The 22,966-nt window shown below is 35.4% G+C and overlaps 5 protein-coding genes across 7 annotated transcripts; 1 reads left to right on the top strand and 4 right to left on the bottom strand.

The window, feature by feature from the left end:
- The first annotated feature begins 63 nt into the window (after positions 1 to 63).
- Positions 64 to 1,483, top strand: LOC116000092 (calcineurin B-like protein 1). 3 transcript variants are annotated; one of them, XM_031240113.1, is made up of 8 exons: positions 64 to 160; positions 245 to 327; positions 410 to 469; positions 545 to 653; positions 743 to 795; positions 886 to 966; positions 1,042 to 1,154; positions 1,228 to 1,483. In XM_031240113.1, exons 1-8 carry the CDS (start codon positions 88 to 90, stop codon positions 1,331 to 1,333), a joined length of 678 nt encoding a protein of 225 aa, XP_031095973.1. In that variant the 5' UTR covers positions 64 to 87; the 3' UTR covers positions 1,334 to 1,483. The 3 variants fall into 3 exon arrangements, with proteins under 3 accessions (XP_031095973.1, XP_031095974.1, XP_031095971.1); XM_031240114.1 differs by having other exon boundaries at positions 1,258 to 1,483; XM_031240111.1 differs by having other exon boundaries at positions 410 to 653; positions 1,258 to 1,483.
- Positions 1,484 to 1,524: 41 nt separating this feature from the next.
- On the bottom strand, positions 1,525 to 3,300 carry LOC115999509 (GDSL esterase/lipase At1g71691). The gene is made up of 5 exons (XM_031239357.1): positions 2,874 to 3,300; positions 2,563 to 2,690; positions 2,188 to 2,427; positions 1,854 to 2,109; positions 1,525 to 1,754 (listed from the first exon to the last, which is right to left on the bottom strand). Exons 1-5 carry the CDS (start codon positions 3,298 to 3,300, stop codon positions 1,525 to 1,527), a joined length of 1,281 nt encoding a protein of 426 aa, XP_031095217.1.
- Positions 3,301 to 3,987: 687 nt separating this feature from the next.
- Positions 3,988 to 6,452, bottom strand: LOC115998465 (GDSL esterase/lipase At4g10955-like). Its single transcript, XM_031238049.1, has 3 exons — positions 6,309 to 6,452; positions 5,840 to 5,918; positions 3,988 to 5,173 (listed from the first exon to the last, which is right to left on the bottom strand). The coding sequence occupies exons 2-3, from the start codon at positions 5,899 to 5,901 to the stop codon at positions 4,183 to 4,185; spliced, it is 1,053 nt and encodes a 350-aa protein (XP_031093909.1). The 5' UTR covers positions 5,902 to 5,918; positions 6,309 to 6,452; the 3' UTR covers positions 3,988 to 4,182.
- Positions 6,453 to 10,320: 3,868 nt separating this feature from the next.
- On the bottom strand, positions 10,321 to 13,855 carry LOC115999510 (GDSL esterase/lipase At1g09390-like). The gene is made up of 6 exons (XM_031239358.1): positions 13,769 to 13,855; positions 13,459 to 13,630; positions 12,012 to 12,197; positions 11,755 to 11,912; positions 11,384 to 11,660; positions 10,321 to 10,697 (listed from the first exon to the last, which is right to left on the bottom strand). The coding sequence occupies exons 1-6, from the start codon at positions 13,853 to 13,855 to the stop codon at positions 10,462 to 10,464; spliced, it is 1,116 nt and encodes a 371-aa protein (XP_031095218.1). The 3' UTR covers positions 10,321 to 10,461.
- Positions 13,856 to 14,037: 182 nt separating this feature from the next.
- Positions 14,038 to 22,480, bottom strand: LOC115999511 (pentatricopeptide repeat-containing protein At3g62470, mitochondrial-like). Its single transcript, XM_031239359.1, has 6 exons — positions 22,410 to 22,480; positions 21,659 to 21,899; positions 20,876 to 20,922; positions 19,501 to 19,600; positions 17,425 to 17,555; positions 14,038 to 16,500 (listed from the first exon to the last, which is right to left on the bottom strand). The coding sequence occupies exons 1-6, from the start codon at positions 22,478 to 22,480 to the stop codon at positions 14,772 to 14,774; spliced, it is 2,319 nt and encodes a 772-aa protein (XP_031095219.1). The 3' UTR covers positions 14,038 to 14,771.
- Positions 22,481 to 22,966: the final 486 nt, after the last annotated feature.

A 22,966-nucleotide genomic window follows, 5' to 3' on the forward strand; every position in this document is an offset into this window, starting at 1 on the left:
CACCTGAATCATATATATATATATATATATATATATATCCTATCCTCCTTAAGAAGCGGGCATGGAGGTAGTGTGAGAGCAGAAATAATGGGATGCTTTGTTTTCAAGGCAAAACGACAAGTGTATGAAGATGAAGCCAATCTAGCAGCAGAAACTCACTGTAATTTCCCTATTGTCACTTTAGTTTAATATGCTTCTATGTATAGAAAGGACAAATTATATTCTTACATTTTAATATTTGCAGTTACAGTGAAAGAAGTGAAGGCCCTCTTTCAACTTTTCAGGAAACTAAGCAGTTGTATAATAGATGATGGCTTCATCAGCAAAGTAGACTTCCATTTTTTTTTAATATTTTAGTTGATCTTCCACTTACGATATTTAAGCCTGTAAAATGAGTTTTATTCTGCAGGAAGAATTCCAGATTGGACTGTTCAGAAACAGCAGAAAACAGTCTTTCTTTACAGATAGGGTAACTTCCATTCTCTGCAGCCCTTTTTTTCCAGTCTTTGATATATGTATATATTGTTTGAGGATTTTGGATCAGATGTTCAAGCTGTTCGACTCCAAGAACGATGGACTTATAGAATTCGGGGAGTTTATTCGAGCATTAAGCGTTTTCCACCCTGATGCTTCCCTGGAAGAGAAAGCTGATTGTAAGAACACTACACATATATACATTCAGTTCCTAGCTTGCATGACAAAGCTAGGGGTTATATGCTAACTTTCTCATCTGATGTTGCAGTTTTGTTTAAGCTATACGACGTATGTCATGTTGGCTTCATTGAACACGGAGGGGTAAACGCGATACATACTCGATCTCAACCATTGATCATATATACCTGGCCTGATGATTACCTGAAAATCTTAACTTTAATCTTTAGTCAGGTCAAGGAAATGGTTATGGCACTTCTGAATGAGTCAGAATTGACACTTCCTGATCATATTATTGAAGCTATTATTAACAAGGTACCAATCCTCTATCTTTATTAATTAGATTACCCTGCAGGTTTAAGTGAACTAAATTAAACCTCTAATTTACAGACTTTTAAGGAAGCAGACTGTAATGGTGATGGGAAGATAGATGCAGAAGAGTGGAAGGATTTTGTATCCACAAATCCATCTTTGTTGAAGAACATGACAATCCCATATTTGAAGTAAATTCATTTCTCTTCTGATCTTCTTAGCTTGCAAATTCAAATTTATGCTATTATTATGCTGTCTTAACAGAAAAAAACAAAAAAATTTATATTCTACCAGGGATATCACAGCTGCATTTCCCAGCTTTGTGATGAAACCAGATATGGACACAGATGAGATAAACGTCGCTATCTGAGAAACCAACCGAGACAAGACAGACAACCCATCTTCTGATTTATGAAACTGAAACATGTAATTTTTTTTTTTATCATAGAGACTAGACTAAACAATTGAGAAGTTTAAAAAAACGAAAGAAAATGACAGTCGCGGTACTGGTTCTACATGATTCGAGTGACTAAAAAATTTGCAGAATTTAGGGTTTAACCATCAACTGGTGTGAGCTATCATGTCCTGCAAGTTCATGGGGTAGCACATATTAGTATGCAAGCTAGACCAGACATTATCAGCGATGATGGCGTTAACAGCATCTGTCGGGTGAAACTGATCCCACCATATGTGATTAGAGGCATTGCTGCAAGCCATTTCAGGAGATATACAAAAGAGCCACCCTCTGTACTTCCCTAAACCACAGCAGGCTTCTGCTGTCACATTGAAGCCTAATTAAAACACAAAAACACGAAGAAACATAGGAATTAGCTAAAAACGCCGCCACTGATCCTCAACTTGTTTGTTTGTTAAGAATTTCAGCTTCTCACCATATCGGCGATGGTGCTTCATAATGTCCATCGAGGCTTCATATGCATCACAGAAGATGATTCTTGCATCAGCGAGCTCCACGGAGAGTTCTTCAATCTTTTGTCTCATCTCGAAGTTGAATTCAAGAATCATATCGTTTATCATTTCGACGCACTTCCCATCTGTGTTCTCGTACAGCCACAGGTAATACGGAGCACAACCCATAGGCGCCAATCCCATTACAACCACTTTCCTCACTTTAGCATTATACAGGTTCTGCTCATCATATGTAAAATAAGTACCCGAAACAATAAAAATAATGCCAAAAACCCCCAAAAACTAGAAAACACTTACCTTAATCTCCTGCTTCATAGACTCTGCTAAGAACTGGTTGAAATTCCAAGGAAGGTAAAGGGACTGAACATCAGACACGTTACGGAGATAGTAATGTATGTAGTCATTGCTTCCAATAGAAATGTAGAACAGAGATCTTGATATGAGATCGGATGCCGCTTTCTCACCCATGCTTAGCATCATCAGCTGAAACGTATCGCTCACCTGCTGAATCTGCTGCGAGAGCGAGATATGCTGACCCTGCACAATTTAGCACCCAAATTCTGTAATTAAAACAGAAAAAGAAATGAAGTTCTAAACTAGATAAACAAGAAATCGGATTATGTGATTCGAAAATGGATCTTTTTGAAGAAATTGAGATTAAGGGAAATGTACCAATTCAGAGCCACTGGAGAAAATGATCCCTGATCCTGCAGAGGCATAATTCACTCCTTGAATCATATCGTCAATAGAACTGGTTTGCCCAAGGTAACTCGGAACAAACGGCAACCCTAGACGCAATGCTGAATCAAAATGTATTGAAATCAAAATTTTGAATCCAAAAATTAAATTCAAATATGCATCCAAGAGCCAATCTTCACGTCTTAAACCCCCCAAATTGAAAACTTAAAATCCAAAATCCAAGAAATCAGAATCCAACTAGAGGAAGAAAAACATGATTATATCAAGAAAATCGTAGTAATTACCTAGATAGTCCACAGGGATTCTTCCATTGCAGAAACGGCCAGTAGGCTCGTGAGTATCAAAGTCTCGTCCATAAGGAAGGCGATCGGCCCGAGCAAACGTGCCGAGGACATTGTTAGTCCCACAATCAACAGAGGAGTCTCCGATTACGAACAGCGCCGGAACTAGAGAAGATTTAGGGGGCGGGGAGAAAGAAGCAGAAGGAGAAGGAGAAGGGGAAGGAAAAGGAGAAGGAGAAGGAGAAGGAGAAAGAAAAGGAGAAGGAGAAGGAGCTGGGCCATAAGTGTTCCCAACGGAGATATGAATCGGGTAGGATGATTCCTGGTCGCCGGCGATGAGATTCCGATGGTATTCAAAAGCTGATGATGTTGAGTTGTGGTGGAGAGAGATAAGAATGAAGAAAGTTTTTAGCAGTGCAGAGAAGGCCATGGCCGAGACTCTGAAGCTCTCCCAGTCCCGGTGGTGCAAATCAAATGAAATGAAATACAGAATTGGAGGGAAATAATGTAACTACTTAACTAATTCTTGAAGGGAGAATGAAATTCCAACAATATCCTTCTCCCAACTTGCACTCTTACCTTTCACAAGTAAAATAAGGGCTAGGTGCTTCCCAAGTTGACGAAAGTGTAAAGATGGATCTCTTGCGCGCAGAGTAAACGACATGGACTAACTAATTGGGAGACTCATCTCTTCCAACGACTCTTGGGCATGAGTTTTTGGAGCATAGAATTAGTTTAGCATAAACTGGAAAACCTAATGTATATATAAAAAAAAAAGTTAATACTCCATTTGGTTTCTCGACTATTAGGATTTTACCACTTTGGTTCTCGACTTCTAAACTTGTTTAATTTCATCCCCAACTATGCAATTGTTAGCTAAAATGGTCCTCAATCAAGACTATTTTGGTTTGAATCGAGAACTATTTTAGGTAAAAATTCATAGTTGGGGATGAAATTGAACAAGTTAGGAAGTCATTGACGAAAGTGATGAAATCATAATAGTCAACGGACCAAATCGGGTATTAACTCAAAAAATAAGGGTTAGAAAAGACCTTTGGTAATAGTATGCAATATTAGGTGGATAAAAAATTTATAATATTGAAGGAATTAATAAATGTAAAAAAAAAAAATTATCGATCAGTCATATCATCTACAATCATATTGAGTATAACCCATATAGGTGCCTTTACAATTATACAAAAGTTTATAAATAGAAAAGACTAATAATCACTAATCAATATGCAAATGCTATAATTTTTACATATCCAAGTGCAAGTGCAAGTGCAAGTGCATCAATGGACAGAGGTTTTAACTATATATATGTTTTGGAATTCAAACGCAGATCAGGCCTCCACCATTGGTGAATCCCATGAGCTTCTATGAAGTCCTGTGGAGGAATCAAATTAACTATTAACATTGCTGATGGAATGAGGTGCAATGGCTCACTGTATTCCCTCTTTCCCATCACATTCATAACCAGACCGCCGAGAGAATGCTGGGTTGCTATTCTCTCGATTGCGCCTACTCCGAACTCCTCCATCGTTTCTCTATGTTCGAAATAGCCAATGTACTCCGAGCAGATGTGATCGCCTGGGTTCACGTAAAGATATGGAACCCATTTAGACAATGCAGCAAAAGAATCTCCAGATTGGTTGTTGTTGTTGTTGTTGTTACCCTTTTTCATGGTTGCAGCAAATGCAAGCCCAGCTGTGATAACACTGGTTGCAACTCGGATCCCGTGTTTCACCTTTTTATCTGTGATGCTCTCGATCGGGGCTGAAAAGAAAGGCTGATTAAACAGGAAGGCATCAAGAAACACACCGGTTTTGGCTAAATGTTTTCCAGCAAGCATTGCCATGGCAGACCCTAGGGAATGACCGGTTAGCCAGATATTCGAACTGCCAAATGTGGAGACCATGCTTTGCACAGCCTGAATGGCTGTCTCGAAGCGAGATGAGAGGTGAAGGTCGTTTTTAATAATGCGGATATCCAGCTCGAGGTCCTGAGAAAAGGCATCTCCTTTAGTTAATGTCCCCCGGAAAGCAATGACATACCTAGGCCTAGGGTGTTTATTGGTTACGTTGTCGCTGTTGCCCTCAAGCGGTGTGAATTCGTAAACAACACCGAAGATGGATGAATCAACAGCATCAACAAGCTCACGATATATCTTGAAATGGAAAGATTTCCACCAAGGAGGAGCCAGAGCTCCATCCCCCTCCCGCTTTTCCTGCCTATCTCGTTCTAGAATGTAGACACCTTGGACTAAACAGGCAGCCACAGACCTCCTATGTTCCACATTGTTCCTACATAAGATAGTAGAAAAAACCAATTAGGAGAGCAACTCATGGAATAATTAAAGATCAAGCACATCAATCTCATAGAATTCTATTAACAAATGGCTTCCTACGTTCCAGACCAGATTTTAGCCAGCAAGACTACACTGTATAAAGTATAAACTCCCAAGAAACCACATTAGTCAATCCATCCCATCTAACAACTTAGGAGATAACTTGGTATAATTAAAAATGGAAACTGTTAGGACTAAGCGGTTACCACCACGCCAAAAGCTATAGCTCACAACAAAGGCACAACAATTCCCTCTTCCAGTACCTGCCCAGTTACTCCAAAAAGCTATAGCTCACAGCAAAAGCGCATCTTTATTTCCTTATATACTATCATCACATTTTCGACAGACAGGATGTTAGACTTGGCCCTTCACCGGCCTCAACCCAACAATCCCTAGCCACCAATTGCTGGACTTGGCCCTTTACCAGCCTCCGCCCAACCAACAGAAACGATTCATTTCAAGCCTAGTGTAGAAATTTATGAATTCCCTCTGCTTGCAATCTATTAGGCATATATGCAAGTTAGTAATTGCAGTATTTCTCAGTATTCCCTAATTAGACACGAATAGTTTCCATCAACATATAGTAAATTCTAAATTGAAGAACAGCAAAGCGCGAAATTACCAGTCAACAGTGGTTAGATGCAAGGGCCCTGAAAGGTCAAATACTTCCCTCTCTGATGTCATTATAGAATTCTTCCTTCCTGATCCAGCAAAATAAATAGAAAGCTTAATCAACATGAACTAATTCCAATTGCCGATATTACATCGCAATAAGAACTCTCAAGTTTTAAATAATTTTTTATTTTATTGTTTAGCAATGATATCTCGATCAATACGGAACTCTATTAGCTCGTATAGAATCCAAATCTGGATTACCAAAAAAAATAAAAATTAAAGGTTGATAGTAAGCTTTTCTTTTCTGGGATCAAAATTGAATGAAAGAAACCTAAAAAGAATTTTGGGAAACATTATATTGTAACGTGATCATTTGCTATAGGATCCAACCTTTTTCTCATGAATCTGATATATATATATATAAGCGAAGGAAAGAAAACGACTGGGAACATGCGATTATGCGAAGTAAAATGTACCTTAAGAAGATCAGATCACGAATTGAAGCTTGCAAATGATTTTGGTCACAGCGGAATTGATATGTTCAGATAGCTCTCTTTCCCTCCTTTCAAGGGCGGGTGCCCAAGAGAGAGAAGCTGTCGTGACTATTTTGACTTGTTTAATTGTTCAGTTTTTTAACAGAAATTAAGGAACCCGGTTTTATTGATTCTTGTTACTATTTTTTTTTTATTTTTTTTATTTTTATTACAATGAACTTGTAGTCATTAGTCAATACTCAAAGATGCGCATTAGACTTTATTCGATAATCAACAAGTAAAATACTAAGTATGTAATAATAATAATAATAATAATAATATTTTTATTTTTATTGTTGGACTCTGTATAATATGTTTACTTTTCAACCCATCTAGAGCACTTACTACAATCTACTTAACTGGAATTAGGTTCAAATAATGAAAACTTTTTGTAATTACGATTGTACATTCGAGAATGTTTAATTGTATATTTGAAAATACTTGACAATGCATTTGGAGAAAAGTTTCCAAATGCACAATCACTCAATCAGCTATCTACGAATATACAATCAGACATATATTACTAAATGCACTATTGTAATTACAGAAATGACACCACATTTTATCATTAATTTCAAGTCATTGGTCATCTTAAATGAAGGAATAAAATTTGTTCACGATTCTCACAAAAAGAATAATTCTCATATGAACGAGACCCTACTTACCTGACTATCTTTACCTCCGATCCTAACTACTAATGTTATCTTTTGCTTCTCACTCTATGTCTATTATATTTTTCACCACTACCATCACGATTTATATCAATCACTTTTATAACCATTACTTATCAATCACTTTCCCAATCATCTTTCTTGGAAGCCCGCAGATCGAGGTGCTAATCCATCATATGTATGGAGCAACCTACTTGAAAGTTGAAACACAAGACATTATTCGAAAGCATAGCAAGTGGAGAGTTGGTGACAAAAAAAACATTGATATATGAAGGACAAACTGGTTACCTGACAATAACAATCCCAAAGCAATCTTGTTTCTCTTCCCTCTAATGGTTAATGAAAAGGTCTCAGCGATAAATTACAACAATCGCACCTGGGATAAAGAGTCAATCAGAAGCATATTTCTACCAAGGGATGCTGATCTTATTTTGCATGGATCGGAGGTTGAGGCTATGGCAATAAGAGAAGCATTAAGTTGGCTGAAGAACCTCAACATTGAGAAGCTGCAGATTGAAGCTGACTCACTACAAGTGATCCAAACTCTAAAAGGGGTGTTTCTTGCTTTCATTTAATTTTTAATGATGTAAAAGTACTAATGAGTAATTATTCTCATGTGTCTTTACATTTCTGTAAGTGCTCAGAGAATCAAACTATCCATTTGCTAGCTAAATAGTCTGTTTTTATGTTTGATTGTTCGGAGTGATTTTCTTACCCTTCCTCTATCCTGTGTAATGTGATTATGCCTCTTTTTATTTACTTTTGGAATATCGATTTTATGCAAGACAGAACAAATTGAATTAAGTGATTTCATATTCTACAAATTAAAATTTATTTGAGTTCATATATGTTTTGTACTTTTTTTCAATGAAATTAACAACTTAAAATAATTTTAAAAAATTAGAGATGAAAATAGAAAATATTTTCTGTTACTAAATAGCCTTGAAACTTAGGGGGTGTATTCAATCATGACTTTCATAAAATTTTAAAGACTTTTATGAACTTTAAAAGTTTGGAGGTATTCGGTTCAAACTTTTAGAGAGTATTTAAAAGTCATGCGGTATTCGGTCAAGAGTTTTTAAAAGTCATGTGGTATTCAAAAAGTTATGAATTTGTAAGGACTTTTTAATTTTAGAACTTCTGTAGACTTTTATATATACTTTTCCTTCTCAAATATAAATAGTTGAAATCCAACCCCCAACCCCAAGATTTCAAAATTTTCTTTCTACCAACACTGAATGTTTTTTTTTTCTTTCTCTCTATTTAAACTCTATTTTTTTCTCCTTATTTAAAATTTTAAACTTTATAAACCTTATTATACCTAAATTCAATAAATTATTTTTTCTTCATTATCCTATATTTTCTACATACTTAAACTCTACCAATTTTTTTTCTCTCTCCTAAACTTTACAATCTTCCTCTAAAAATTCAAAATAATATTATTTTTATTTCATTGTTGCTTGTATATTTTGATTTTTTTTCTATGAACTTTTTATCCCTAACTTCTAAACTTTTTCTCCTAAATACATGAACAGAGTAAATTATTTTTATCTATCACCGTCAATTTTTACTATATGTTTCATAATATTCATATGTTTATTCGTAATATATTTTTTCTTTTTTCTTTTTAACAACATGCTATTATGAATAGTGAACTATTGTTCGCAATAGCAATTTGAGGCTACAAAGAGAAGCACCTTATTGTTGTTAGCAGCCACATATTGTTATTGCAAATAATAGCTCTTTGCTGGATACCTAGCAGTATATCAAATATAATTTTTATATATATTATTAATTTTTTTATTTTGTGCAACTAGTAATTATATTTTTTTAAAATATTAATTTCTCAAGAAAAAGTAATTATATTTTTAAATATTTTATTTGAACAATTCTATAACTATAAATTTTAGTGTTTAATATTGTTATGAATTGCTTATGAAAGTTTGTAAGGATGTATTCAATTTAGAATTTTAATGATTTTTGTAGACTTTTTAAAATAAAAAAGTTGATAAAAGTTTATGCAAGTTTTTTATACAAACTTTTATAGAGTTTTACAAAGTTTTAAAAAGTTTTGAACGACTCTATGAAAGTCAATAAAAGTTTATTAAAATTTATCATTTTAAAAGTTTTTAAAAATTTACAAAAGTCATGATTGAATACACCCCCTTATTTTATTTATTTATCTGTAATTTTGTACACTACTTCTGAAAATTTATTTTTAAGACGTACCCAAAAGTCCAAAACAAGAGTAAATTAAACACCATTTAATATCCAATATTAATTAAAAAAAAAAAAGGTTTGTGATTGCAAGATTTGAATTGGACCAAAATCACAATTAGCAATGTTTAATTTTTGTCAACAATCTCTTAATTGAATTAGTAACACAACATCTTCGCAATTCTATCTTGTACGATCTGCTCGCTATTATATAGGAGTACAGTGAAATTTACCTAATGTATACTTGCCCTTAAATAGTGATTGATAATTTCTCTTAAAGATGTCAAAGTGAGTCAAAATTTACAGGTTGACCCGCACCCGTCCCGCAGTGGAGCGGGTTAGGGTCGTAAAAAAGTTGGCCCGTAAAAATGTGGGCCTAACGGGCCTAGCCCGCTGTGACCCGCGGGCTAGGCCCTTAAAAAAATTAATTAAAGGCAAAGGTTACTACTTGTCGATGCGGTGTTTTTGGTTTTCGATTCTTGATTTTTGCGTATTGGATTAATTCTTAACATGCTAAATTTGTTTTCTTTCATTTTGAAGAAATGCATAACTCCGTGCATGAGAAGATCTGTGTATATTCTGCGTTTGTTTGCAATGATCTAATGTATCTGTGTGACTGCAATTGTGTATACATATATTGTATATTATATCAAATATGTTTGTAATTTTTTTAAAATGTTAGTTCATTGTGTGATTTAAAAATTAATGTATCCCATGGTGTCCGCCAACTCGCATGGAGCGGGCTAGGGTTACATGAACTTTAGCCCGCGGGTTTCGCGGGCCGGCCCGCAAAGCATTAAGCCCGCAGTGGGACGGGTCAGCGCGCGCTTTGACAATACTAGTTTCTCTTTCTCTTGTCAAGAGAGAGAATAATTTTATTTAAATCTAATTTTGTATGAATCAAATTTTATGTGACACATACATAAAATCTCTAATTATATATAGAGTTTCTTCTTATAACACATGAGTTTTTCACCACATTTTCTGTATATAAAATTTCTTTTTCCATTTTGTATTACTAGAACGAAGAATCAAAGCATATATATATATATATATATATATATTCCTTAGAATCAAATTGATTCATGCTTAATTATATTAAATGCAAATAAGTATATTCCCCATTGAGACATCTCAAACTTTCATTACACATCCAACCATTGCGATTTCAGCACAACACAAATCTTAAAATGGTGTGGGGATCGGAGCTAATCTGATGGTGCGGAGCAAAAGTAGTCAAACTTCAATGGAGGAGTTGAATAATTTGTAGATAGAACACTGGCAGCCACCATTGCATTTGCTTTCTCCGAGTAGTGCACTCCATCCCAGCTTATATACTTCGACCCATCCTCGCAAACGCTATACCCGCTCTGCCCACACGATATGTTCGCATTGTATGGTGCACCACCACCACCACAACATGCCGTTAATGGATTCTCAAAACCTATTCATTTTAACCAAAAACATAAAATTAAAATCGATGTACAATATTATAAAGTTTACTTGAATTACTGTCACTTGGTAAACTTGACATGGGGTGTAAACGCATGGGATTCATTATGTGATGGAGATGAAAATGTTACGGAGTATTACTTTAGAGAAAAAGTGTGATTTTAGTCTTTCAATTGTTACCGTTTAGTTGTTTTAGTCCCTGATTATAGTGGGTGATGAGAAAATATTAATTTCAATTATACCCAATCATCATAATTCTTTTGATTGATGATAGAAACCCACAAGCACTACACAGAAGATAAATCCCACTCATGTGTAATAGCTTGCAAATCACACAAGAGAGCTAACTCGCACTAAGAAGACCATGTGTGACGACGGGATCGACCGAAAAGGCCAATTCTCATTATAATTTTGGCCCTACTATGAAGGTCTGAAGAATTAAACTTTGTTAGAGTTGAGAAAGCATGCCCATCATCACGATTTTAAAAAACTACATATTGTTTTAGCTTTCACATGCTTTCTCAACTTTAATAGAGCTATTTAAAGTCGAAAACGACTAAACTCTAATCATTGACGGACCAAATTTTTATTTTTGTCCCCTTATTTTTATGATGCATTGGCGCCAGATAAAATATATATAAATCGAATAACTTATAATAGTGCATAGAGAAATATTACCGTAGAGTGCAAAGTTGGAGATGATGTTGTACTTAATGGTGTAGATATCCACATACACAATGGTAGCATCCTTCATTCCCCGTCTTAAGTCTTCACAAAGATCACTAAGTTGAACATTGAATTCTTGTGCAGCTTCATTAAGAGACTTGAGACAACCAATCTCCTCAAAATCAGTACTAGGATCTCTCACTTTTGTTGTTGCAAGACTCCGAGGTAGACAACCCACTGGTCCAGTGTTGTGCACCCAGAATTTCCTCCCACCAACTTTGTATATCGCCTATATGATGATGATGATAATTAATAATTGGATCACATTGCATATATTATTATTCGAAAAGAAATAAGAAAGAAGAAGAAAGAATTGAGCATACCCTAACAGCATCTTCGATTTCAGAAATGAAAGAAGGAATTTTTTCAATTACTTGAGCTTTAGAGAGGTTGGAGAAGGCATCCGAAATATCATTTTGTCCTATATCTATCATGTATAGTGCATTCTCAAAATCCTCTTCTCCTAACATGCCTTTTATCCCTGTTTTATCGAATTTTAGTGGTAATCAAACCAATTTGAGACCTTTTATAAAAAAATATCGTACATATATCACTAGATTACAAGGGGTTAAAGAAATACCTTTTGATTGAAATTCAAGAGAACGATTGCGAAAACGGCTGAATTGAAGGAGTTGAGTGCTCAAACTGAAAAGAACTAATTTAGGAAGTGTCTGTGAGCCACTTACTGCAAAATTAACTCCATTTTTAAAATGTGGTGTGAGAGATTCCAAATATGAAGACAAGTAGTCCATCCCCACGTTTTCACCTGTGAATATGCATAAGTCTACACCGTTATATCTAATACGGAGTAAATTTTAATTGTTTTTATTAATTGAACAATTATAAAACATTAAAACCAATCCAACATCATCGATTCCGTGACATTTCGACGTTTTTTTTTTTTTTTTGGTTTCTTTTTCGTACATACTTTTTTTTTTTTTTTTGCTTAATTATAAATAAACTGCAGAGGTAAGAATTCATGGGGATACGTAAACCCATGTGAAAATAAATCAGGAAACTTTTTTTATCAAAATAAATTATATAATTTTCTTTTTAAAAGAATTATATTTAAAAAATAAATATTTTTTGCGATAGGATCATGTAAGAGAAAATTTTATTTTTTTAGATACATTTTCATTTTTTGTCCTACTATTATTGGGGCATTGTCAATTTTAGTCCACTTCATTAATTTTTGCCACATTGCGACCAGTCTTATTTAGTCCTTACCAGTTTTAGTCCACCGTTAAAATTTTTGTCAAATAACTGTCCAAAATAGGGGTATTTTGGTCTTTTCATGCTTTGATCATCTCCTTTACCTTTTGCAGTGGTTTTCCTCACAGATTTTCATCCAATGAAGAGGTCCGACGAAAGACATGACTTTGTAATGTGCTTCACATGGCTTTCGCCGGACCTCTTCAATGGATGAAAATGTATAAGGAAAACCACTGGAAAGGGTCAAGTAGATGACCAAAACATGAAAAGACCAAAAATACCCTTGTTTTGGACAGCAATTTGACAAAAATTTCAATGGTAAACTGAAAGTGGTAAACTGAAAGTGGTAAGGACTAAATAAGACTGGCCGTAATGTGGTAAAAATTAGTGAAGTGGATTAAAATTGGCAATGCCCTAATAACAATAGGACGAAAAATGGAAATGACTCTTTTTTTTATTACATTTTATTCTTGACTATTAAATTTTTTTAATTAAATACATGAATATGTAATTTGTATTATATTTGATCTTATGTCTAATTTTTTTCAGTCAACTATTGTTGAAAATGTTATTTTTGGAAGAGTGCTTCTAGAATGAGCATTACATTTGCTTCTTTATGAAAAAGTACTAGCGACAATAGTTGATTTGAGAAATTAAATAATAATATTAAATATGATAGAAATTATATAGCCATCCATCCATCTAATTATAAAATTTTAATAGTAAGGATCAAATGTATAATAATTAGAGAATAAAAATGAAATTTATTCATAGAAGTTGAGATGACAAAATAAAGAAGATGAGATGTTGCTTACACAGGAAATCGATAATCAAACGTCCGTCGCAAAGTCGGTCGAAAGGTCGGTGGAAGAATGTACGACCGTAGGGGTAATTGAAAATGTAGCCGTGCGCGGCGGGAAAGCCGCCGGTGTCGGAGTTGGAGTCGCCAAAGTTGATTATATTAATTAATTTTATAATGGATAGTTGCTTATTTAATTATTTATTTGATCAAGGCCAAAGGTTCAGTTATTGTGGGGGGCGTCGATGGCAATAAGGTGGTCCGCAACAAGTGGGAAAAACCTTCCCCGGGATATCTTAAGATGAATACAGAATCCTCATACTAACCGAATGGGCTACGGTTGAGTTTGTTGCTGCTTCTTGCATCCCAGGAAGAGGCATCTTCACCCCGGAAGAAGCTGAAGCCATGGCCATTATGGAAGCACTCTCATGGATTAAGCGACATGGTGCAAGTAAAGTAGAATCCAAGCTGAGTCAAAGATGGGTATCTCGCATGTTAATCGTACTACGAATAGAGTTACCCATAGCCTTGCTAGGGAAGCTTGTTTTGTACGTCACGAGTATAATACTATCCCTCATTGGTTTATTGTCAATGATTTATAAATCCTTTGATTTGAATTAATGAAGTTTGTTTTTCTCAAAAATAAAGAATAAACGAGATCAACTCATTGCATAGTTCCTTTCAAACTGGAACCGGGAGGTTTTTGGTAATATTGAACGCACAAACCAGAAGAGTTGGAGCCCTTATCAATGGCTGCGTCGACATTTAGTTTAAGCTATCCTGTAGGGGGTTTCTCCCAAGCTGCCTCATCCACATGACCAGTCTATTATGAAATTTCCCCCATGCCTCTTGGAGAGCTTTAGCTTCTGCCATAACAAGTGATGAGTGACAGGCCGTGTTGTTCTAGATCAATTTATTCCTTACTAACCAAATCTTCCAGCAAACAAATAGAAACTTTTGTACATTCCACCCATTCTGCAAACTGCATCCCTCCATTACCAGTAATGCCTTCAATACATTGCCAACAAACTCGCATGAGATGAACAGATGAGCAGTGGTTTGGTTTCACAGTTCCTCCTACACAGGCTACATTTGGAAGAGCATTGCACTCTTTTCATACAAAGATTATCAGCAGTAGGGAGATAATTAGAGCAGGCCTGCCTGCCTGCCTGCCAGACAAATATCTTCATTTTCGGAGGGATATTCAAGTTCCACAGATTGAGATCGAGTGCAGCAGCAGGAACCTAGCTCACCAAACAAAACCCTATCTATAACAACGCTTAAACAAGGCATTCATATTGTACTTCACAAGGAAACACTAGCTAGATATCATATATTAGTTAATTGGGTGTTTCTCTTTACTCTTTTCTTCATCATCTCAGCCCATCTTGCAAACAGATTTGAGACCTCAAATTTTCCACATAATTTCATCCTATGAGACAACTCCTCTAATATATCAGGGTTTCCAGCTCGGCTGAAATCAGCAGCAAGTTTATTGTAGTCAAGTTGAGGAGCTCTCATTCCTTTCTCTATCATTTCCTCCAAGTATTTACAAGCCTCAACTGATCTCCCCTGCTGTACAAGCCCTCCAATGAAAACAGTATAACAATTCTCGTCGGGACAGCATCCTTTGGAGTTCATCTCCTCCCAAACTGCACACCCGAGGTCATAATTCCTTGTCGTGAAGAATGATTTCATCATCATATTATATGTGTGAATAGTTGGTTGAACCCCATTTTGGATCATCTTCTTGTATATTCTCACTACATCATCAGGCATTCGTCGGTTACTCATCAATTTGATCAAGGCATTGTATAATTGTGCATCGGGTGGACACCCTTTCTCCCGCATCTCCTTCAGCAACCCATACACTCGGTCCATCTTCTTTATATTGCCAAACCCTGTTATCAAACAGGTATAAACGGCAACATCAGGCTCGCATCCAGTACCGAGCATTTCCTCAAAGTACTCAATAGCTTCATCCATCTTCCTTTGTTTGCACAAGTGTCGGATCAAAATTGTATAGCTTCTTGCATTAGGAGATGGACCCTTTGCTTTCATCACCTCAAACAATTTGATTGCATCGGAGCTTTTATGACTCCTTAATAACCCTTCTAGCATTATATTATGCGCAACAAGATCAGGCTTAAAACCTTTGTCAATCATCTCATTCCACAGCTTCCCAGCCTCCATCAAGTTCTTCACCTTACACCAACCATTGATCAAAACAGTATAAGTCTGCAAATTTGGTGTAAACCTATGCTCCAATTTCTCAAACAAAACCTGTGCTTCTTTTCCAAGCTTTGCCCTTCCCAATGCATCAAGCAAACAATTGATACTCTCAACTCCATATTCAAACTTGTACTTTTTCATCAATTCAAAAATCCCAACAGCTTTCTTCCTCTCTTTTGCAGCAGCAAACGCCTTCATTGCAATTACAAAGGTCTCTATCGTAAGTAAGCCCTTCTCACCCATTTCTTCAAGAACCGACACCATAGTCTCAAACTGCCTAGTCTTTCCAAGTATTGCCATCATTGCATTATAAGTTTTTGAATCATGAACATATCCTGGCCTCTGCGCAGCCCAACAAAAGAATCTAAACGCAGGCTTTCTAGCATGCTTGAATCTCTCCAATACATCAATCACCAAATCATGGGTCAAATTAATCCCGCATTCATCCAGAATGGCCTCCATATTTCTGTCCAGCGAGAACAACTCATCAATCACTTTACAAACCCTATCCACCTCCCTTGGATCTGCTTTTGATTCAACGCATCCACTCTCACACTCACTTTCACCTTCGTCATGATTCTCTGACTCAGATCCAGAATCTACACCACTACAGAATTCCCTGTACTTCAAGTCCAGAAATTTTCTTTTTGAATAAAAATCAGTGTTTGAGGTATTTTCACTTACAAATGGAACTTCGTAACAATTATAATGGAGACAACTATGATTACCGGAATGAACCAGACGAGTAAGAATCTGCACTTGCTGTCCGTCATTCCTTTGCCCTCCTATACATGCAGCTTGTGTATCACTTGGTTCAACAGATTCGCTGGAGAAAATGCGGAGAAGTTTATCATTGTCGTCAGTCCGCGAAATAGAGAGCTGTAAAGTTCTAAGCTTTAGTGGCCTTTGAAGCTTTCTTAGATAGAGAGCCATTTGGACTACAGTAAATCCGGAGATAAAACGTAGTAAAGCTTTAAGCTTTATCACTTTCTTATAGAGGGGTTCCAATTGGCAGTCCAGGAGCAAATCCAGAAATTTTTCTGAGTGGAGGCAAAGTTCAAGTGAATTAAAAAATGTCCATGCAAAATATCAAACACTGATAATATGGTTAAAACTGAACCAAAAACTATATATATATCATTAACTAATCAAACTCACAGTTATATAGCATACTGGAAGCAGTGGATTAATATACATTATGACATTTATAAGCAGTGGACTTTACTACTACACGTCTACACAAAACATGCAGATACATTAATACATTATAGCATATAGACATACAGTGCTGGAAGCATAGCAGTGGAATAGTGGAATCATTGATAAAAATTGGGGAAATATACATAGATTGATAAAAATTCGGGAAATATTTAATCTCATACATTACATTTTTGTTATGCACAGTACATCTCAATTTATAGCAGATTGCAATTTAGACTTTTTGAATCAAATTATTCGTAATAATATACTTGATTATGTATGATCTCATATAGTCAAGTAATTGAACTGAAATGTAGAAAAATAGTTATATATATATATATATATATATATATATATATATATATATAAGGACAAATGCAGATGCATTGAGTACAAGCTATTGCAAGTTTAAAAAAGTCTAAACTCTTTTCATTCCCAATAAAAAGGGGACTGCTATTGAGTACAAGTCTACCTATTAGTAATAAGAGATTTCCCAAACCTCACATGTATATATTTATGTATGATGTGTGGGGTGGGGAAGGAGACTTACAGAGCTGTGTTGAGATCATTGAGTAGTCTTTCAGAATCTTCAAAGAAGAGAGTCACAACTTCGGTTACAAAAGTAGCGTTGCTTTCATCCTGATGTTGCTGGAGCTGACTGAACTGAGCATCCAAAAATCCCTTCATCCATAACATTCCCAACAATACATCAAAAACATCATCACAGAAACAAAAATCACCAAATACAAACAAACAAAGCAATGGTTAAATTATGGAATTAGGGTGTTAAGGAGCATGAAGTTACGTTTTCTGGTTTTTTAGGGCTCTGGCCTCCATTTCTGTGGAGGGAGAGGATTTACAGAGAGTAGCTGGGGAAGAAGACGGATGGATATTAGACAATATTGTAATAATAATATGTTGTAATAGAAAACTTGGACATTCAAATAAATGTATAGTTGCAACATACTTTTTATGTAGCCTATATTCTATCCCAGCTTTTGAAATACACAATTTCCTTTACACTTGTGTAGTTTACATACCATTGCTTTCTGTACCAGCTCTATTGCTGGAAAACCTGAATCTATTATACTATGTTTAAATTATTTGATGATACTGCTTTCCTGAACCTAATGTTTTTGGACTGCTTATTGTACTGTGTTTTGCTATGATGAAATGTATTTGGAATTGCTTATTAATGTTTTCATTTTTATATTATTCTTATTTGTTTTTGAAAGCAGTGATGAATGTCACATATGTTTCATATTTGTTCCTAGCATTATCTATATATATTTTTTTAAGTTGTTGTGGCAAAAGATTTGATATATTAGAGGCTAAATTATATATTAAGCAGAAATGAGAAAAAAGAGAAATAATGAGTGGGAAACAGGCAGAATCCTGTTTGTGGATATATTACCTCCTCTTTATCCTGGCAACACCAAAGCTCTAGCTCAGCCAAACCAGATTTTACATAATCCCCATTGGTGAATGTACAACACTCCTGACGTAGACGAAGACTGCAAAGATCAAATATAAATTCAGCAACACTTCATACAAACATGTCAATTAAAGGAAGGACAAAAAATAAATCAGTTTTACCTGTTCAAAAGTTGCACATCCATTTAAAACTTAATGAACATGACTTACCAACAAAAAACAAATAAATGTTATAAAAATATCTTTGATTCCTTACTACTTAGTATTAAAATTCTAAGTAGATAATATAAGTTGAGTAATATAATAGTTTTCATAAATAGAGATTATTAATATTCTAAAAAAACAACTGTGCTTTCTTTTTTTTTTCTTAGACTTTCTTTAAAAAAAAAAAAAAAAAAAAAAAAAAAAAAAAANATCCTGATGTTGCTGGAGCTGACTGAACTGAGCATCCAAAAATCCCTTCATCCATAACATTCCCAACAATACATCAAAAACATCATCACAGAAACAAAAATCACCAAATACAAACAAACAAAGCAATGGTTAAATTATGGAATTAGGGTGTTAAGGAGCATGAAGTTACGTTTTCTGGTTTTTTAGGGCTCTGGCCTCCATTTCTGTGGAGGGAGAGGATTTACAGAGAGTAGCTGGGGAAGAAGACGGATGGATATTAGACAATATTGTAATAATAATATGTTGTAATAGAAAACTTGGACATTCAAATAAATGTATAGTTGCAACATACTTTTTATGTAGCCTATATTCTATCCCAGCTTTTGAAATACACAATTTCCTTTACACTTGTGTAGTTTACATACCATTGCTTTCTGTACCAGCTCTATTGCTGGAAAACCTGAATCTATTATACTATGTTTAAATTATTTGATGATACTGCTTTCCTGAACCTAATGTTTTTGGACTGCTTATTGTACTGTGTTTTGCTATGATGAAATGTATTTGGAATTGCTTATTAATGTTTTCATTTTTATATTATTCTTATTTGTTTTTGAAAGCAGTGATGAATGTCACATATGTTTCATATTTGTTCCTAGCATTATCTATATATATTTTTTTAAGTTGTTGTGGCAAAAGATTTGATATATTAGAGGCTAAATTATATATTAAGCAGAAATGAGAAAAAAGAGAAATAATGAGTGGGAAACAGGCAGAATCCTGTTTGTGGATATATTACCTCCTCTTTATCCTGGCAACACCAAAGCTCTAGCTCAGCCAAACCAGATTTTACATAATCCCCATTGGTGAATGTACAACACTCCTGACGTAGACGAAGACTGCAAAGATCAAATATAAATTCAGCAACACTTCATACAAACATGTCAATTAAAGGAAGGACAAAAAATAAATCAGTTTTACCTGTTCAAAAGTTGCACATCCATTTAAAACTTAATGAACATGACTTACCAACAAAAAACAAATAAATGTTATAAAAATATCTTTGATTCCTTACTACTTAGTATTAAAATTCTAAGTAGATAATATAAGTTGAGTAATATAATAGTTTTCATAAATAGAGATTATTAATATTCTAAAAAAACAACTGTGCTTTCTTTTTTTTTTCTTAGACTTTTTTTAAAAAAAAAAAAAAAAAAAAAAAAAAAAAAAAAACAGATCATTAAACATAAAAATACACATATAAGTTATACTTAGCTAAAAACATACTTTTAAAACAAATTTTCAGACATTGAATATAAATTTTAGGAACATTAATAAAAATTTTAGCTAAAAATGTATTATCTTAATTGGATTTGTCTTAGAGTTTTTGGAGAAGCTTTTTGACTTCGACCGTGAAATTTTTGGGGTGGGTTTCAAGACTTATATGGCACCCATTCACTGTCAGATGTAGGTAGATCAAAGTTTAAAAAGGCGAAATTGAGGCGCGCCTCAGTATGAGGCTGAGGCTTACGCCTCTTTCACAGGAATAGAAGCATACGCCTCAGCCATGTGAGGCGTACGCCTCAGACACGCCTCAGGGCATGTTTGAGGCGAAATGGCAATGCCAAACAATTTTTCAAGCCCAATTTTTTTATAGCCCAATAAAAAAGACCCGGCTCCACTTTCTGGCATCTTCACTCTCCGTCGGTGACCAAAACTGACCGGCTAGCAACAACCTCCACTGACCGGCTAGCGGCGACCTCCACTGACCGGCTAGCGGCGACCTCCAAGCTTAGTTGCTTAGGCAATGTCTTGTTTTCTCCTAAATAATTTTATTTCTTGTGTATGTTGTTTGCTCTGTGTACAGAGGCTATATATATAATATATTCCGCCACTTGGAAGGCAATGAGCTAGACAACTTGGTGAGGTAGTGAGTGTGTGTGGGCAGGTGGCAGCTAGTTAGGCACATAGCATTATTTTTGTAAAAAAATTGTATAAATATTTATTTTTTGGAATTAATAAAATTAACTTCTGTATAAAAGTAAGCCTCGCCTCAAATTACAAAACGCCTCAAGGCATGCCTTCGCCTTTTCAAACTTTGAGGTAGATTGGTAGATAAAGTGTTAGTGTTTTTATTTAATTAATTAATTAAGTAGAGAGTATTTGAAACTTACCAGATGATGTAGACAGCCTGTGTATAGCCATGGATGTTGATCTCTCGCTTTCAAAGCAACTTAGGTCGAAGACGGTATGGAGATCTGCAATAGTTGATTTACAGTGATTGTCTTAGCGAATTAAATGGGGATTGGAGTTAAATTTGGTTATAGATTAGGGAGTGATGGTTTTCTATGGCTTCGTGAGGGGTGAGCAAATGGTCGGTTACATAACCGACGGAAAAACCTAAAAACCGATTGCAAATTTTGACCATCATAACCGACCGAAAACCGATCGGTTATCTAGGTTAACCGAAAAACCGAGATGCAATTAACGAGTAAAGAAATTGAATAAAATGATGCAATGATGCAAACCCAGTAAGAGATTGAATAAAATGTCTAAAAACTTAATCAGGCAATGATGCAAACCCAGTAAGACATTGTTTGAAATTCTACTCCAATATTAATTTTCTCAAAGTCTCAAACACAGTAACTCCATTGGTTTTTTTTTTTCTAAAATTTACATAAAATATTAATCAACAATTAAAGAAAACTTTAAAAATTTCAAACACAGTAAACACACTGCCCAAGTGTCCAGACTCCAAAAATTAATTTTGAAACACTAACAACATACGATTTTGTAAGAAATATATACAAATTTAATATATGAAAATATGAAATAAAGAGAGTTGCAACAATTACAGCATATAATGTAAGAAATCCCTTTTAATTTTAATATGTAAAAATTAAAAATTTACTTAGAGCCTCAGAGTTACAGTGAGTCGGTGACTCAGTGAAGCAGACTAGCAGAGCCGCAGAGGGATGATTGGCTGAAGGGCGAGGCTGAGGTGAGGACTGAGGAGTGACTAACGAGGTCGGAGGTAGGAGGCCGGAGGGCGTGACCGCATGAGGGAGCGATTGCCTGTCTGCCTGACCGGAGTGTCGTTGAAGGCGAAGGGCGTTAGGCATAGAAGCGGTGAGAGCCGAGAGGCGAGGAAGAAGTGAAGAACCGTCGTGGCGTCGTCTATGGCTTTGCCGCTGTGGTCTGTAGAGTGTAGAAGCAGAACCGGAGAAGGGAATAGGGATTTACCATCAGAATATGGCTATATATTGGGCTTGGGCATTTGTGTTTTATATTGGGCTTTTGGGCTATTTGGTATTGGGTAGAATAAATGGGCAAATGACAGACAGTTAGAATATGGCTATATATATTGTATATATTGGGTTTATCGAGGCAAACCCCACTCCTCTTCCGAGTATGTGAGTAAACCCTCGCCCTGTGATCCTAGCCGGCAAAGGACCACAAGGAGGTTAACCAGCCTAGGTTGCCCATAGCTGACCGGCTCAAACCCGGGTGGCAGACGGTTTCGAACTCAGGACCTCACGGCCGCGAGCGTCTTGGTCTTGCCACTCAGGCTGCCCTTACGGGCTATATATATTGTATATATAATTATATATATAGAGGTCGGTTATCGGTCACCGACCGAAACCGAAACACCAAAACCGTAAAATAACCGAAACACCGAAAAATCGAATTTTTTTAAATATTAATAACCGAAACCGACCGATAACCGATTTTTTCGGGCGGTTAACCGATATTTCGCTCACCCCTAGCTTCGTCTCCATTTCTGTAGACGGAGCGGAGAGGAAGACGATGGGAAGAAAGAAATGGAGAAGAGGTTTGGGCTGAACTGGGTTGGCAACTTATATATATTAGGCTATGGTTTTTGGGCCTCTAATATTATACAACGTATGAGTTTTGGGCATTCATTTTGCCTTAGACCAGTCCAGTTTTATCATTATTATGGTTATTCATTCTTTAATGCTAATTACGGAGTATTATTTTTTGTTTGTATTGAAGTATTATTATATTTTGGTCTATTAAGATATTTATATTTAATACCAATTATATCATATTGTAATAATAATTTAATAAATGTACCAACCATATTACTCAATTCATGAATTTTATGAATAATTTACGAGCTTGCAAATTAATTAATTGTTATTCATCTTAAAATTGTTAATTTTAGGGTGTGTTTGGAAAGCAGGAAAATGACTTCTGGAAAATGTTTTCTGGAAAATGAGTCATTTTTCGGAAAATGGTTTCAT

The sequence above is a fragment of the Ipomoea triloba genome, chromosome 12 (genome assembly GCF_003576645.1).
Source record: "Ipomoea triloba cultivar NCNSP0323 chromosome 12, ASM357664v1".
Classification (NCBI taxonomy): Eukaryota; Viridiplantae; Streptophyta; class Magnoliopsida; order Solanales; family Convolvulaceae; genus Ipomoea; species Ipomoea triloba.